Here is a 15,985-nt window from a genome sequence, read left to right as displayed (position 1 = left end):
AGTAACACTATATGGAATCTTAGAGTCATTTTGACCAGGATTTCTCCTTTAATGGAAATATTAAGCAAATATTTATGACTGCTTTCTTCCATTGCTGCAATATCTTGAAAATCAGAAATATCCTGTCCCAGAGTGATGCTGAAAAACTCGTTCATGCATTTATTTCTTCTTGTCGGGAATATTGTAATTCATTATTATCAGGATCTTCTTTTTTGCGTTGGGACACAGGCAGGATGCGATGGCTGCTGTTTTATCCATGTGTGGATGCACATACCCAGCTCCCAAATTGTACCCAAATACTGTACGTCCCTCCATCCAACCACACACTTTAGGGACTGTGACCACCCACTGCACATGCTCCACCGTGGTATCACTATGAATGACAACATCATCCAGGTGGCAAACAGCATATGCAGTGTGAGGACGCAGCTATCGCTACAGGAGGTGCTGAAAAATGCCCGAGTCTTCAAACAAACCTAACAGAAGTGTGATGAATGGTACAAACCCTGCACTCACTTCTTAATTACCTGGAAGCACCTTAAAGACAACCGGCCCCTCTCAACTGCGACAAATCATCTGGAGAAAAGGTAAGCATAGGAGACCAAACACTGAGGAACAAATCCTAGTTTCATCCTATGATAACAGCATTTTCACCATTTCAGCCAATTCCTTTTGCACAATTTGTCTCTTGTGCTTAGGCAACCTGTAGGGCCATGAACGCACTTTCCAGGCTGCGTTTCAAATTGGTGCTGCATGAGAGTCTTGAAGATGGTCGGGGGATGAACACATCTGCAAACTACTGTTGCAATGCAGGAACATCTGCTTTATTGGAACGTGTGAGATGCTATTCACAATGCATCTTAAACACACTCATGTTAAAACTTCATTCCCACACCTTGTTTTTAAGAAAAATTAATCATCTTTTCCTTGAAGATCATTTCAGAGTTTTTAATGAGCTGCAGGAACCATGCCGAGAGCAGCCAAGTCTCCTCCTCTGATAAACCTCCACATGTACCACTAAAAACATTTAAATTAGTTTGAATTGGAAATCATGGCTCAAACTACTTGCTGTGAGACCATTTCTTTATTTTTCACACCAAACTGTTTAATAAACTTTACACAGAGTTCATCAAGTATAACTGATGCTTTAACAGTATCAGGATTTCATAATGCAAACTTCAAATCAAAAGGCAAACAGCTGCAGAACATGTGGATCAAAATGAATTCATTAAAAAAAACAACGTGGACTTCAAGGATACAGTAAATACACTAAAGTGAAAGGAGGAGCCAAAAACAGAAGTTTAATAGGATTTGAATTAACTAAAAGTAGTCACCTGTAATCTTTAAAATGGTTCTGATGTGTGCTGCTGTTTTTAACTTTTAACAGTTCTTTGCTGCCACTGTGAATATTGTGTTCTTTCCCTAATTAAATAAAGGTTACACAGCATCACTGCTCCATCTTCTGGAAAAAAAAGGTATTACATGGAAATACAGCCCACATCAAGAGTTTAAATATGAATGAAGGATTGAAATTTAACTGAGGTGAAACATGCAATGAATACATAAAAAATAAGTTAATTTTGGAAAACTAAAAAAGTTCAAATAAAATAAATGATTTACATATCCATATTTGATTTTTGATAGAATACCAGTTTGGTTAAAAAAAAAGAAAGAAAAGACATTCCTATAACTTTAATAGTACAACTACTAAACACTACTGTGTCCTAAGGGAACAAAGGTTAAAATGTAACTGGGATAACATTTTAGAGAATTAAAATCCCTCAAAGGAAAAAAACATAAACTTGATATACATATCTATACATGCAGCTTCCTAAATGTAACATTCAGGATTTTTCACTGCAGGGGTCCGTTCTTCGTACCTCGCTAAGTAAGTTAGCTGGATTTGATTGTTGACGATTTCGCGTGATCCTGGATCGTTCGGTTCCCCGAAGCTCATCCGGGACTTGCTGTCATAGCAACAGAGCCATGAGCGTAAACCTGCTCTGGAGCAGGTTTACTTTATGTAAACAGGATTAGATCGCAGCCACGCAGGTATGTCCGCTTCATTTATACGAAAGCAACAGCGATATTCCACCACTGTTTCACCATAAATAAATAACATCAATGTAACTAAAGATAATGCAGCACTTGATCCTTGTATTGATGTCACACAGATACATACAGGTCATTTCCTAAAAAAAGGGAAATGTACTATTAACATTCTATTACATGTATGTGATTATTACAGATGCAATTCATATTTCAGAGTAGTAATTGTAAATTACTTCGTGTAATCAAGATGAGAGACCACGGCTATAAAAGCGAAGGTGGATTTGGGAAGTCTGTCGCAGCCATGTCCTGTCCGTATACGCGAGCCACCCATTGCGGAAGGTGCAAGATTGATAAGGAGAGTTTTCAGAATCCAGCGTATATTGCGGAATAGACAGGATCCTTTAGCTCAGCGCGACAGTGTGCTCATTGAGAGATATCGATTTTCCCGTGAGGGTATTATTTACTTAACCAACTTGTTGACGTGGGGGTGCAGGACCACCACCTGTCTTTTTTTTGCTCTGCCCTTTTCTTGGTTGCTGTTATGAACAAATAAACAGATTATTTCAATTCAATTCAATTCAATTTTTCTTTATTGTCCCACAAGGGGAAATTAGTTTAGCAGCAGGAGGATAAGAACAACAGAACAATACTATAAAACAATAATAACAATAATAATGATAGAAAATTCAAGGACAATTATTTGCCATTAAGGAGACAAGACGCAGTAGGGATAAAAGAGACCTGGAGTCTTTTAGTCCTCCTCGGAGGTACTCTAAAACGGCGGCCGGAAGGCAACAACTCAAACTCACTGTGAAGTGGATGGTTCACACAATTAATAATAGAATGAGCCTTTCTAAGCACGTTTCTATTGTAAATGGCCAAAAGTCCATCTTGCCAGCGCCCTGAAATTTTGCTAGCGGTTTTTACCAGAAGTCCCAATCGATTCTTGTTCTTCACCGTCAGGTTACCAAACCAGGCAGCGATACAAAAAGACATCACAGATTTCCAAGAGACAAAAAGCAATATAAGTGATAAATATTACCATTCTGTGGAATATTCTTATATTTCACTTTTACTTGTTCCCATGTTCTAGTGGGTCCTGTTGTGGCTCTAATGTGAAAGAGGATATAATATAACAAAATATAATATAATGTAATATAATATTGGATAATATAGTGTAATATAATAAATCTACCCTACCGCCTACTGGTGTTGGCCAGAGGGGCCGATGGCACGATATGGCAGCCTGGCTTCTGTCAGTCTGCCCCAGGGCAGCTGTGGCTACAACTGATTAAACTCTGAAACTCCTAAAATCCCTCACTCAAGAGTTCTTTCTCTGCTGCCAAAAAATACCGTGCGTGCTCCTTCGACATTTCGCCGACCAATCAGAGGGTTGCCGATCAATGTTTCTACTATCGATGCGTAGCCCCTTTTACGACACCCAGTTATCTCACATCATTTCATCCAGCTGTACTAATCGTCAACAGCAGGTGTGTTCGGAGAACCGGATTAGCGAGCTCACGGTTAGAGCGATGATTTGGTCTTGGATGTAAGCGACGTACGAAGAACGGACCCCAGGTCCAGAAATCAGAGCTACCTCATCAGATCCAAGTGTGACATCAGCTGACACTCTTTACAGGAGATTCCATCTGAACTCTGTGGAGCCTGATCTCAAGGTTTTTAAGTCTGACCCTGAAACCAGAAGAGGATCTTTCTCTCTCTTCAGATTCATTGTGATCCAGTGATTTCAGTCCTGCATGATCAGGCTGATGTTTGCACAGAGCAGATAATGAAGTGAAGGTTTTTGCACATTGGTAACAGTGAAACAGTTTATTTACAGCGTGGGATCGTTTGTGTTTGGAGTATGAACTGAGATTCCTGAAACTCTTGTCACACTGGTCACAGCTGAAGTTCACTTCCATGTGTGTACATTCATGTTTGTTACGATGACCTGATTGTGAGAAGCTTTTTATTCTACTGTATTTAGTATATTATTTTATTCTATTCTGTACAGCTGTGTACTGTATTTAGTCTTTTTGTATTCTAATTTTTGCGTCATAACTTTTGCACTGTCCACTTCCTGCTGTGACAAAACAAATTTCCCACGTGTGGGACTAATAAAGGTTATCTTATCTTATCTTTTGTCACATTGTCTGCATTTGTATGGTGTCTCTCCTGTGTGGATTCCCTTATCCTTTTTCATTGAGCTCACGTCCAGTGGTGAAGGATGACCCACACTAGTCACAGATGTGCTTTTTGACCACACTGTGAAAGAGTTCATGTATTTTTAATGTACTTGGTGTGTGGAAGCCTCTCCCACATTCGTTGCAGTAGTTCATTTGTCTCCAGTGTGGCTGCGTTGATGTGGATTTAGGTCCAGTTGATGATTGGAAGCTTTTCCACAAAGCTTACAAAGAAACTCTTTCCCACCACCACAGCGACGACAGGGCTGAGAACTGGATCCATCTATGTTGCTCTGCTTTGTTTATTTTTATCCTGAATGTCGCCTGAAATAAAGAGCATCTCTGCCAACGTCCAATTACTTTTACTGTTTACATTATAACACTCAGCTTACTGAGAGAAAATGAGTCTTCATTTTCCCAAACAGTTCATTCAGTATAACTCCATAAGTTTACTGATCAAACTTGTTCCAAACAATCAGGTTAAAAATACAGGATAAAAAGGTAAATACATCCTCACAGTAACTGCACTTGTAGAGTTACTTTCTGGTGTGGATCTGTTGGTGTTTTTTCAGCTGATGTGGAGATTTAAAAGTCTTCTCACACAGGTCACATTTATAAGGTCTCTCCTCAGTGTGGCTAAACATGTGTTGTTGTAACTGTGCATCTGTTGGAAACAGTTTCCCACACTGATCACAGCAGTAAACACCATTTCCAGTGTGAATCCGTAGGTGACTATTTCGGTAGTGTTTTTCACTGAAACTTTTTCCACAAAAGTTGCAGCTGTACGCCTTAATTCCAGAGTGGGTAACTAGATAGTTCTGTAAGTTTCGACTTTGAGCAAAAGCTTTACCACACAACTCACAGTAGTGTGCTTTAACTACAATGTGGATGAGTTGGTGTTTTTTTTGAGCCCACACGATACGTAAAAGACTTTCCACACAACTCACAGCTGTAAGGTTTAACTCCATTGTGGACGAGTTGGTGTCTTCTTAAATCTCGACCCTGGGTAAAAGACTTTCCACACAAGTCGCAGCTGTAAGGTTTAAATCCACTGTGCACGAGTTGGTGTCTTTTTAAGTTTCCAGCCTGGGTAAAAGACTTTCCACACAAGTCACAGCTGTAAGGTTTAACTCCACTGTGGACAAGTTGGTGTCTTCTTAAATCTCGACCCCGGGTAAAATCCTTCCCGCAGTCATCACAGCTGTAAGGTTTAAATCCACTGTGGATGAGTTGGTGTGTTTTTAAGTGTCCAGCCCGGGTGAAAGACTTTCCACACAAGTCGCAGCCGTAAGGTTTAAATCCACTGTGGATGATTTGGTGTGTTTTTAAGCTTCCAGCCTGGGTAAAAGACTTTCCACACAAGTCGCAGCTGTAAGGTTTAACTCCACTGTGGATGAGTTGGTGTTTTTTTAAGCTTCCAGCCAGGGTAAAAGACTTTCCACACAAGTCGCAGCTGTAAGGTTTAAATCCACTGTGGATGAGTTGGTGTGTTTTTAAGTGTCCAGACTCTGTAAAAGACTTTCCACACAAGTCACAGCTGTACGCTTTAACTCCACTGTGGATGAGTTGGTGTGTTTTTAAGTGTACAGCCCGGGTAAAAGACTTTCCACACAAGTCGCAGCTGTAAGGTTTAAATCCACTGTGGATGAGTTGGTGTGTTTTTAAGTGTCCAGCCCGGGTGAAAGACTTTCCACACAAGTCGCAGCTGTAAGGTTTAAATCCACTGTGGATGATTTGGTGTGTTTTTAAGCTTCCAGCCTGGGTAAAAGACTTTCCACAGATGTCGCAGCTGTAAGGTTTAACTCCACTGTGGATGAGTTGGTGTTTTTTTAAGCTTCCAGCCAGGGTAAAAGACTTTCCACACAAGTCGCAGCTGTAAGGTTTAAATCCACTGTGGATGAGTTGGTGTGTTTTTAAGTGTCCAGACTCTGTAAAAGACTTTCCACACAAGTCACAGCTGTACGCTTTAACTCCACTGTGGATGAGTTGGTGTGTTTTTAAGTGTCCAGCCCGGGTAAAAGACTTTCCACACAAGTCGCAGCTGTAAGGTTTAAATCCACTGTGGATGAGTTGGTGTGTTTTTAAGCTTCCAGCCTGGGTAAAAGACTTTCCACACAAGTCGCAGCTGTAAGGTTTAAATCCACTGTGGATGAGTTGGTGTCTTTTTAAATCTCGACCCCGGGTAAAATCCTTCCCACACTCATCACAGCTGCAGGTTTTCTCTCCCTTTCTTCTGTGAGGTTTGTCGGCCTCCTGAGAGCGCTGACTTCTCGCTCCATGTTGGTCCTGCAGTGACAGAGATACAAACAGAGGCAGTGAGTGAAATGCAGTCGTGGAACAAACTGTAACTCCCTCTATTAGCGGAATCAAACATGTCAACAAACACATTGTAGGTGTGTTTCCACCACCTTCTGGTCATAGTATCACATTTCAATGATGTGCTACAATGACAGTCGTAATGAAAAATACATATTGAAGAAATATTGATAAGTGGAGAAAATATTTTACTCATAAAAAATTGAGTTCAATTTTTGATATTGTTGTTTCAATGTGTGCCGATAAAAATTATGTTTGTATCTTCTTGTAACATCTGAGTTTTTTGTTTGTGAATGTAGATTCTGTGTATATATGGAGGAGCCCGGGATGGAAAAGATAAAGCTGCTGTTAACATGTTTTTAAAAACCAACAAGCTGTGCAGTTTCAATAACAGTGTAACTGTGATATTTTTCTCACCTTCTGTGTTGAAGTCATTTTTTCCTCTGTAGTGGCTGAGCTGAGTCCAAATGGCTGAAATTGTTCCTCTGTTGCTCCACCAGACTCTTCTCCTGTTACTCAGCTGGGACACAAAAAGTATATGTATTTTATCCCTGATAAAAATTTAAAAAAAAGCAGAGCAAATAAACATGACTAAACTCCTCAGTGACAACAATACCTATGAAACTTCAATGTGGAAACTGAGAAGCAGCTACAACAAGAAAGTCATCAGTTGTCACAAGAACCTGAAAGGGGAAAAAGCCACTGACCCCCCTGCATATCACTACCTTTACCCAGTGGATGCTACACCCTGTATATATGGACTTCTATAGATCCACAAGTCCGGCTCACACTCAATGGTAGCAGTACCACCTGAAGCACCTCATTAGATTCCACCTACTCCACCCAGACAACCCACATGGAAAGGATATATATAAATCTTATAAAGTTTGTATCCGTCTTGTGTGAAACTTGTATGAAAAGCATACAAGAGTGAAAACAGATATAAGACCCCTTGAAAATTATATAATGAAACTTCTATGTTTTGGATACTTACTAAAACAATATATGAAAGTAATGAGAAAGTGGCCGCTTTCATGAGTAAATCATATAATTTTTTACTATTTCTTTTCCATATGGGAAGGTAAAGGGTGGTTGTATGTAGGGATGGGTATCGTTAAGGTTTTATCCGATACTAGGGCTGCATGATTAATCATTAGAAAATCGCGATCTTGATTCATACTTTTGTGCGATCTCATTTCCAAATGACAACGATTTTAAAAAAAAGAAAAAAAAAAGTACCGCATTTTGATCCGGGACGTAATCTGCATGAAAACAAGCGCTCACTCTTCCTGCTCAACAAATGACAAGGGCGGAGCCTTATACCACGTGATACAGAAGCTGTGCCGTGTGATGCTAAAATTAGTAGGGAAAAAACAACGGAGAGCACGTCAGGGAAGACGAGAAAGTGACAGGAGAAAATCCATCCCGGTCAACCACCCAAACATCAATAACGGGAACCTTATACAGCACTTCCCTATACCCATCGAACTCCCGCAGGCACAAAGAAATTACAGAGGCCATTACTTATCACCTGACCAAAGATATGGCTCCCATCAACACTGTGCAAAACGAGGGATTTAGGGAAATGATCAACACCCTAGACAAACGCTACACAGTGCTGTCCCGCAACTATTTTTCTATTGTTGCACTACCTGCTCTATACACGCAGTGTCGAGCAACGGTGGAGACGGAATTTCAAGCAGTACAACATTTTGCAGCAACAACAAATGTGAGACATTTGTTGTTTTTATGTTTATTTATTGTTTTTATGTTCAGTCTCAACTGTTATGAAGTTGATGTGCAGTTAATAAGTGCAATAAATATTTATCGTGAGAGAATCGTGATCTCAATTCTAAGGGAAAAAAATCATGATTCTCATTTCATGCAAAATCGTGCAGCCCTATCCGATACCAGTACCAAACTGGTACTTCTGAAACGGTGACAGTGCTTAAACGGTACTCAAACTGGTGCTTAAAGAATGGAGAACACAAAATTGGTCCAAAACCCTCTCATGTTCAGCTGTTTTTTTGGTAAAAAGATAACAATGTTAGCCTTTTCTGCAGCCATAGGGCATATATGGTATCACTCTTGGCTGGAAGCAATGCTTAAACAATGGAAAAAACACAAACTTGGTCCAAAAACCTCTCATGTTTAGCCGTTTTCCATTTTTTCTTTGGTCATTTTAGCCTTTTTGGCCAGGGTGAAGGGAGTATCTGCCATCAGACAAGAAGAAAGCCATGTAACTATGACGGTGTTTGCTAGTTCACCTTACATGCATTAATGTAATAACGTGGTTAGCCTACTCAACGTAAATTACACACGAACAACATTAATCTACATATATTGTTACAAATATATGTAAGAACTGAGCCAAATTTAGTAATGCCAACAAAATGAAATAACAATATTTGTATCTTATATATGATACATTCTTCCACAGGAGCTGCTGATCCAGTTCTACACTGCGGTCATTAAGTCTGTCCTGTGCTCCTCCATCACAGTCTGGTATGGAGCAGCCACTAAACAGGACAGGAGCAGACTGCAGCGGACTGTACGGGCAGCAGAAAGGATCATCGGCACCCCCCTGCCCTCCATCCAGGATCTGTACCTCTCAAGAACCAGGAAACGGGCAGGGAAAATCATCACAGACCCCTCACACCCTGGACACAGACTTTTTGATCTGCTGCCCTCTGGCAGACGGTACAGAAGCCTGCAGACCAGGACCACCCGACACAGGAACAGTTTCTTTCTCCTCGCCATCTCCCTTCTTAACAGTTGACTTGTCACACTGCTCCCACTGCCAGACTGCAACTGCACCTTATGTACATTTTGTAGTATTCATTCCACCTCATTCATTTCTGTATTTTATGTATATAAGTTTAGGTTCGTTATTTATAGTTGGTTTACACAGCTTTGTGTATGTATGTGTATATATAGACACGTGTGTGTGTGTTTGTTTTACATTGCTGTGCTTGAGAGCCACCATCTACTGGAACCAAATTCCCTGTATGTGTCTGCACATATACTTGGCCAATAAACACGATTCCGATTCCGATACATCTATATATATACACTGTAGGGCTGCCACGATTAGTCGACTAGTCACGATTACGTCGACTATCAAAATCGTCGACGACTGATTTAATAGTCGACGCGTCGTTTGAAGCTTTGTAAGATCCCAAAAGACGCAGGAATAAGTAGCAGGATTTAAGAGTGTAATAACGGACTGAAACAGAAGATGGCAGCACTGCATGTACAAGGATGCCAGCTGCCGTTAAACCCCGAAGAAGAAGTAGCTCCGTCCCAGTCAGAATTCATAGCGCAGCCCAGCCAGTGTTGCCAACTTAGCAACTTGGTCGCTATATTTAGCGAGTTTTCAGACCCCTTAAAAAAAAGACGTGAAAGCGCTACTCTCAACAAGCAGCGGGTGCTGTAACGCAGTCAGTTCTTCTTTTACTCTTATGCTGTTTTGTGAATCACAAGGTTTAAAACTACTTATAAACACACACACAAAGTAACTCCACCAGAGTGTCTATTTCGGGTCACTTTTGCCGGTCCAAGCCCGGGCAAAGGAGCAGGGTTGGAATTGTGACATTAAAAAAAACAATAATTGCTAAAAGAAATTTAATTTGTAGTTCTAAATAAACTAACTGCATTTAGGACGTTTTTACTCACTTTATGTCTCTTCCATGATGTTATTTCTCTCTCCAACAACATAGGTTACAATTAGATTAGCATGACCAATTATGCAAATTAGGCGATGACATCATTTAGCGACTTCTAATGACTTTTTTGGACAACCAATAGCGATTTTCCTTACTGAGGAGTTGGCAACACTGAGCCCAGCTCAGTTTCCAACAATGGCGGCAGCTAGTTAGCTTTAATATTACTCTTATTATTCTTTCTGGGTCACAAAATAAACATTTAACATGTTTTCAGGCAAGAATGTAGCTGTGTAAACCTCAAATATCTGCTCAGTTTATCAAGACACCACATATTTTCAAAAGCGCTCCGACGTTTTCGGAGACGTCTGTTAACCACTAGCTCGACAGCTAGACGGGGGCAAGGCTCGCTAGAGCCATGAGAGCACTGGACTCCCGGCAAATCGTTTTCAAACCCACCGCCGTCTTTCGCTACTCAGGTTAAACATGATATATGAGTCACTTAGATAACTTAAAAATGTTATTGTTTGGCTTTTTTCAGTGTTTTATTTGTTCCTGAGTAAATCGGTTTGGCTGAGATTAAAGTTATAGTTCTTACACAGCTGAATAAACTTCAAGCAGACAGCTGATCATCAGAAGTGTGAGATGCTGGAGAATTTACTCCGGTGTCCTGTTATATTTTAGATAGCAAGGAGTTTATTAAACTTCACTGAAACAATCTGCAAATTTCATTAAAATTTAATAAACTATCATTTTGTCTTTATTTTTAGTTAGCACATACCTTAAACACTTAAAGCTGTAAGCTAATGATAATTATATAAGAGCAGATGCTGCTGGTGCAATAAGCTGTATGTTTTACGTTCAATGGATGATGATCTGATTAGTTGACTAATCGCAAAAATAATCTGTGACTAGTCGACTATCAAAATAATCGTTTGTGGCAGCCCTAATACACTGTCAAAGATACTTGTCTTTGAGTGAAGATTTAAGGTGATAGGACATAAATAAATGCAACTTGAATCTTTACTGAAGCTCAGTATTTGACACAGAGTTCAAGTTCAATGCTGTAATAACTAATAATGATTAATATAATAATAACTGTAATATTGGCAGTATAATATTTACATCACCAACATGAAATGACTTTAGTCTCATGAACAACATTAGCTAATTGTTATTTACTAGCTAATCTTAAAATGACTGTTCAGTACAGAAATGAAGCCCAACAATCATGTTTTTACAGTCCCGCGGTCTCAGCCTCAGATACTCAACAAATCAAACAAAGCTCATAAAAAAATAAACAGATGAACAAAAACTGTTTCCCTTCCATTTCAAACAATGCTGTATGAAACGTTTCAGCGGTTAGTGACATGGTTGCTAGGCAACCTGAGCAGCGCCATGGAGGCAAGACTGTCCCATTACACAAGCATCTCACTTTCGGTCTTTGAGGATGATTCCCGCATGGCCCGCATCCTCCAAGGCTGCAGACCCTGAATTGGAATACAGCCTATAAAGGTGTGTGTATGAGAAGTACTTCTCAGAACCACTTGGTGTTTGCTGTGACTGCATGTAGTGGGATCAGTGGTAATAAAGCTTTGAAGAAACATACTTCAGCCTCATCTGACCCTTCTTCTCCAGCTGGGATATCAAAAGAATCGGTGAAGTCAAGAGAAAGTGAACCTCAACAGCACCTAGCCACACGAGAAGTCCGATCATTTTCTCTCTAATCTTCTTAGACTCAGAACAAAAGTTGTCCGGCTTTGTGTGTCTGGCAAAACACTTTTTACAAATCCTGCTGGAATAGGTCTGGTTACAGCCGCAGTCAAAGCATGATGGAAATAATTGAACAAGCAAGCAAATGTAGCCCTTTCGCATCCTTCGCAGTAGGCTTCCACTACTCTCTCTATAGGGCTTTGGAGTTGACATCACGGAACGCTGGGAACGCTGGGAACGCTGCGCCATCTTCCGGGGAAATGAATCAAAACAAACACACTGTGTTGTAACGACGACTACAAGAAAGATGCTTAAAAGTAGCTCAAAATAGCAGAGACTGTATAGAGACTGATTGCGTTGGAAATGTGGACCCGCATGAAATACAGCCGTGACGTAGAATCCCTGAAGACCTACTGCTATTGATGTAGCCTGACATTTTTTCGTACCTTGTCAGTGGAGTCAGCGCGCACAAGTCGTTAGATATCGTCATATCGCCCAGCACTATCGTGTGGACAATAGAAAAGTGTCTAGTGCCATTTGTCTTCTATTGTTTTTAACCCAAATTTTATAAATTATTACATAAAATATATAATTAACCCTTTACAACCGGTCGGAGAAGGCACTCCGTTTTACCTAACTATTTTTAAATCCCTGTAGAACTGGAACCAAAAATTATTTTTTTGGCATGTGAAACCGGAGGAGTTGTACTTACATCTTATGCCATTAGCTTGTCCTAGGTCACGGTTTCCTTCCACATACAGGGAGTGCAGAATTATTAGGAAAGTTGTATTTTTGAGGAATAATATTATTATTGAACAACCACCATGTTCTCAATGAACCCAAAAAACTCATTAATATCAAAGCTGAATGTTTTTAGAAGTAGTTTTTAGTTTTAGCTATTTTAGGGGGATATCTGTGTGTGCAGGTGACTATTACTGTGCATAATTATTAGGCAACTTAACAAAAAACAAATATATACCCATTTCAATTTTTTTTTTAACCAGTGAAACCAATATAACATCTCCACATTCACAAATATACATTTCTGACATTCAAAAACAAAACAAAAACAAATCAGCGACCAATATAGCCACCTTTCTTTGCAAGGACACTCAAAAGCCTGCCATCCATGGATTCTGTCAGTGTTTTGATCTGTTCACCATCAACATTGCGTGCAGCAGCAACCACAGCCTCCCAGACACTGTTCAGAGAGGTGTACCGTTTTCCCTCCTTGTAAATCTCACATTTGATGATGGACCACAGGTTCTCAATGGGGTTCAGATCAGGTGAACAAGGAGGCCATGTCATTAGTTTTTCTTCCTTTATGCCAGCCACACTGTGGAGTACTTGGACGCGTGTGATGGAGCATTGTCCTGCATGAAAATCGTGTTTTTCTTGAAGGATGCAGACTTCTTCCTGTACCACTGCTTGAAGAAGGTGTCTTCCAGAAACTGGCAGTAGGACTGGGAGTTGAGCTTGACTCCATCCTCAACCCGAAAAGGCCCCACAAGCTCATCTTTGATGATACCAGCCCAAACCAGTACTCCACCTCCACCTTGCTGAGTCGGACTGGAGCTCTCTGCCCTTTACCAATCCAGCCACGGGCCCATCCATCTGGCCCATCAAGACTCACTCTCATTTCATCAGTCCATAAAACCTTAGAAAAATAAGTCTTGAGATATTTCTTGGCCCAGTCTTGACGTTTCAGCTTGTGTGTGTTGTTCAGTGGTGGTCGTCTTTCAGCCTTTCTTACCTTGGCCATGTCTCTGAGTATTGCACACCTTGTGCTTTTGGGCACTCCAGTGATGTTGCAGCTCTGCAATATGGCCAAACTGGTGGCAAGTGGCATCTTGGCGGCTGCACGCTTGACTTTTCTCAGTTCATGGGCAGTTATTTTGCGCCTTGGTTTTTCCACACGCTTCTTGCGACCCTGTTGACTATTTTGAATGAACCGCTTGATTGTTCGATGATCACGCTTCAGAAGCTTTGCAATTTTGAGACTGCTGCATCCCTCTGCAAGATATCTCACTATTTTTGACTTTTCTGAGCCTTTCAAGTCCTTCTTTTGACCCATTTTGCCAAAGGAAAGGACGTTGCCTAATAATTATGCACACCTGATATAGGGTGTTGATGTCATTAGACCACACCCCTTCTCATTACAGAGATGCACATCACCTAATATGCTTAATTGGTAGTAGGCTTTCGAGCCTATACAGCTTGGAGTAAGACAACATGCATGAAGAGCATGATGTGGACAAAATACTCATTTGCCTAATAATTCTGCACTCCCTGTATAGCTTTAGAAAAATTTGCATAAGAAGCACTTGCAGCAACAAAAAGATAATATTCCAGAAACACGCTTTGCCGATGTTCATAACACTTCTTACGTTGGCATATACATCAGTGCAAATTATTGCATGTCCGCCATTACCTGCCCGAAACCGGAAGTGACGTCATTTTTGTGGGCCTTATAAGCCTATGTTGATGTTCATAAAAGTCATGTGCATATTAGTATTGTACAACACTTTGGTCTACTAGGTGTGTTTTTAAAGTGCTATATAAATAAATGATGATGATGATGATGTTTGACTTTGTGCTTTTCCGTATTGTTTCTGGGATGCTTAGAACTTAAATTACACTGTTGTAAATATTATAATGCATCAAAATAAACTATTTATTTCCATTTTTCCTGTAGTATATAAAAAATAGTGTATCTCAAAAATACAATTATAAATACACTCAAAATAAATTTCTTGTGGTTGGAAACTTTTCTATTTACAATTTCGAGAGATACACCTCTTAATTGTATTTTAACTAAAAAGATATGTAAAAAAAACAAATCAAACAGATTTTAAATTTTTTTGTAGTTTATTGCACTACAAGTTTTCCAATTTATGTAGTTACTATGGACCTTATGGATACATATGCATACAGATTATTAAAATTTGGGCTATAACGGTTGTATTAATATATGGAAACTTGAAATGCTCCCACAAATGGCACTACTACAGTTAAAGAAATTGCAATAATTTGTTCATATTTATTATAAATAATTCTAATTATACATCTTACTTCCATTCTTTTATCCTGTGTCACTAAAAATACATTTTATTTTAGTTTTATACATTGATTAATGACCTGTGACCATGGGTCATTGTGAGCATCACAGGGAAGGTTGAAGCCGTCCACTGCACCTGTATGGCCGGAGTTGCGGAGACCTGCAGCCATGTCACTGCTCTTCTGTTTAATGTAGAAGCAACAGTGCGGATCTGTGGCACAAGGACTGTTACAGATGAACTTGGATACTGGGTTTTGCTGGGTAATATGACCAAGAAACAGTCAGAGGTTGGCCATAAGATGGACTTCTCCTCTTCAGCTGCCCAAAAAAGGCTCTTGATCAAAACATAAACAGACCATCCGTATGGAAAGGTAAAACTAGCCGTCAACAAAAAAAGAAAAATCCTACCTGCTACTGTGGAAGAGTTGTCACCGCCATAGGGCTTTGGAGCGTGATGTCACGGGCGTGGGCGTGGAAAGTATTTTGGCCTGATGCGCCATTTTCCGGGTCCAAACAAAGCACAAGCGAAAAAGGAGCGAAGGCACACACAACAGCCATGGTTCGTACTTGCCGTGTTGCCGGCTGTGGAATAAGCTTAAAAAGGGTTTGTCTTTTTTATTCTTTCCCAACCTGGAAGCATCATGAGGGAGCTGGGAGGGATGTGAGATGGGCAAATGAACTGAATCATTTCTTCAACAGATTTGATTCAGCCATGAGGCAGTCTGCAACATCGGCTGCAGACTCACCCACCCCCACTGCTGCTGTTCCACCTCAGACACTTCACACCTCCTCTATTCACCCTGCTCACTCCCCCCCACCCCCAAATGCAGCATCCAATACACACTCAACGCAAGGCTCCAGCCTGTCTCTCTCAACCACCCAGGTTAGGAGGGAACTGAGGAGGATTAATGGCAAGAAGGCAGCGGGTCCAGATGGCATCAGCTTGAGGGTCGTCAGGTCCTGCGCGGACCAACTGTGTGGGGTGATGGAGCACCTCTTCA

At 40.5% G+C, this 15,985-nt stretch overlaps 1 protein-coding gene across 7 annotated transcripts in view; it reads right to left on the bottom strand.

Annotated features, from left to right (window-relative positions):
- The window catches only part of LOC113019603 (uncharacterized), a 57,433-nt gene that overhangs the window by 33,969 nt on the left and 7,479 nt on the right, over positions 1-15,985 (bottom strand). For 3 of the 7 annotated variants that reach the window (XM_080298983.1, XM_080298984.1, XM_080298987.1), the window contains 2 exons: positions 6,969-7,071; positions 1,070-6,521 (listed from right to left, as the gene is read on the bottom strand). The exons of 2 other annotated variants lie outside the window; for them this stretch is intronic. In XM_080298983.1, coding sequence (XP_080155109.1) covers positions 5,109-6,521; positions 6,969-6,986 — 1,431 coding nt within the window. In that variant the 5' untranslated portion in view covers positions 6,987-7,071 and the 3' untranslated portion in view covers positions 1,070-5,108. Of the gene's footprint in view, positions 1-1,069; positions 6,522-6,968; positions 7,103-15,985 lie in introns of those variants that run through there. 2 more of the 7 variants (XM_080298985.1, XM_080298986.1) reach the window with 1 other exon arrangement.

This window comes from Astatotilapia calliptera, chromosome 3 (genome assembly GCF_964374335.1).
Source record: "Astatotilapia calliptera chromosome 3, fAstCal68.1, whole genome shotgun sequence".
In the NCBI taxonomy this organism is placed as follows: Eukaryota; Metazoa; Chordata; class Actinopteri; order Cichliformes; family Cichlidae; genus Astatotilapia; species Astatotilapia calliptera.
Note: the sequence above shows the minus strand (reverse complement) of the source record. Positions and strands in the feature narration are given on the sequence as shown.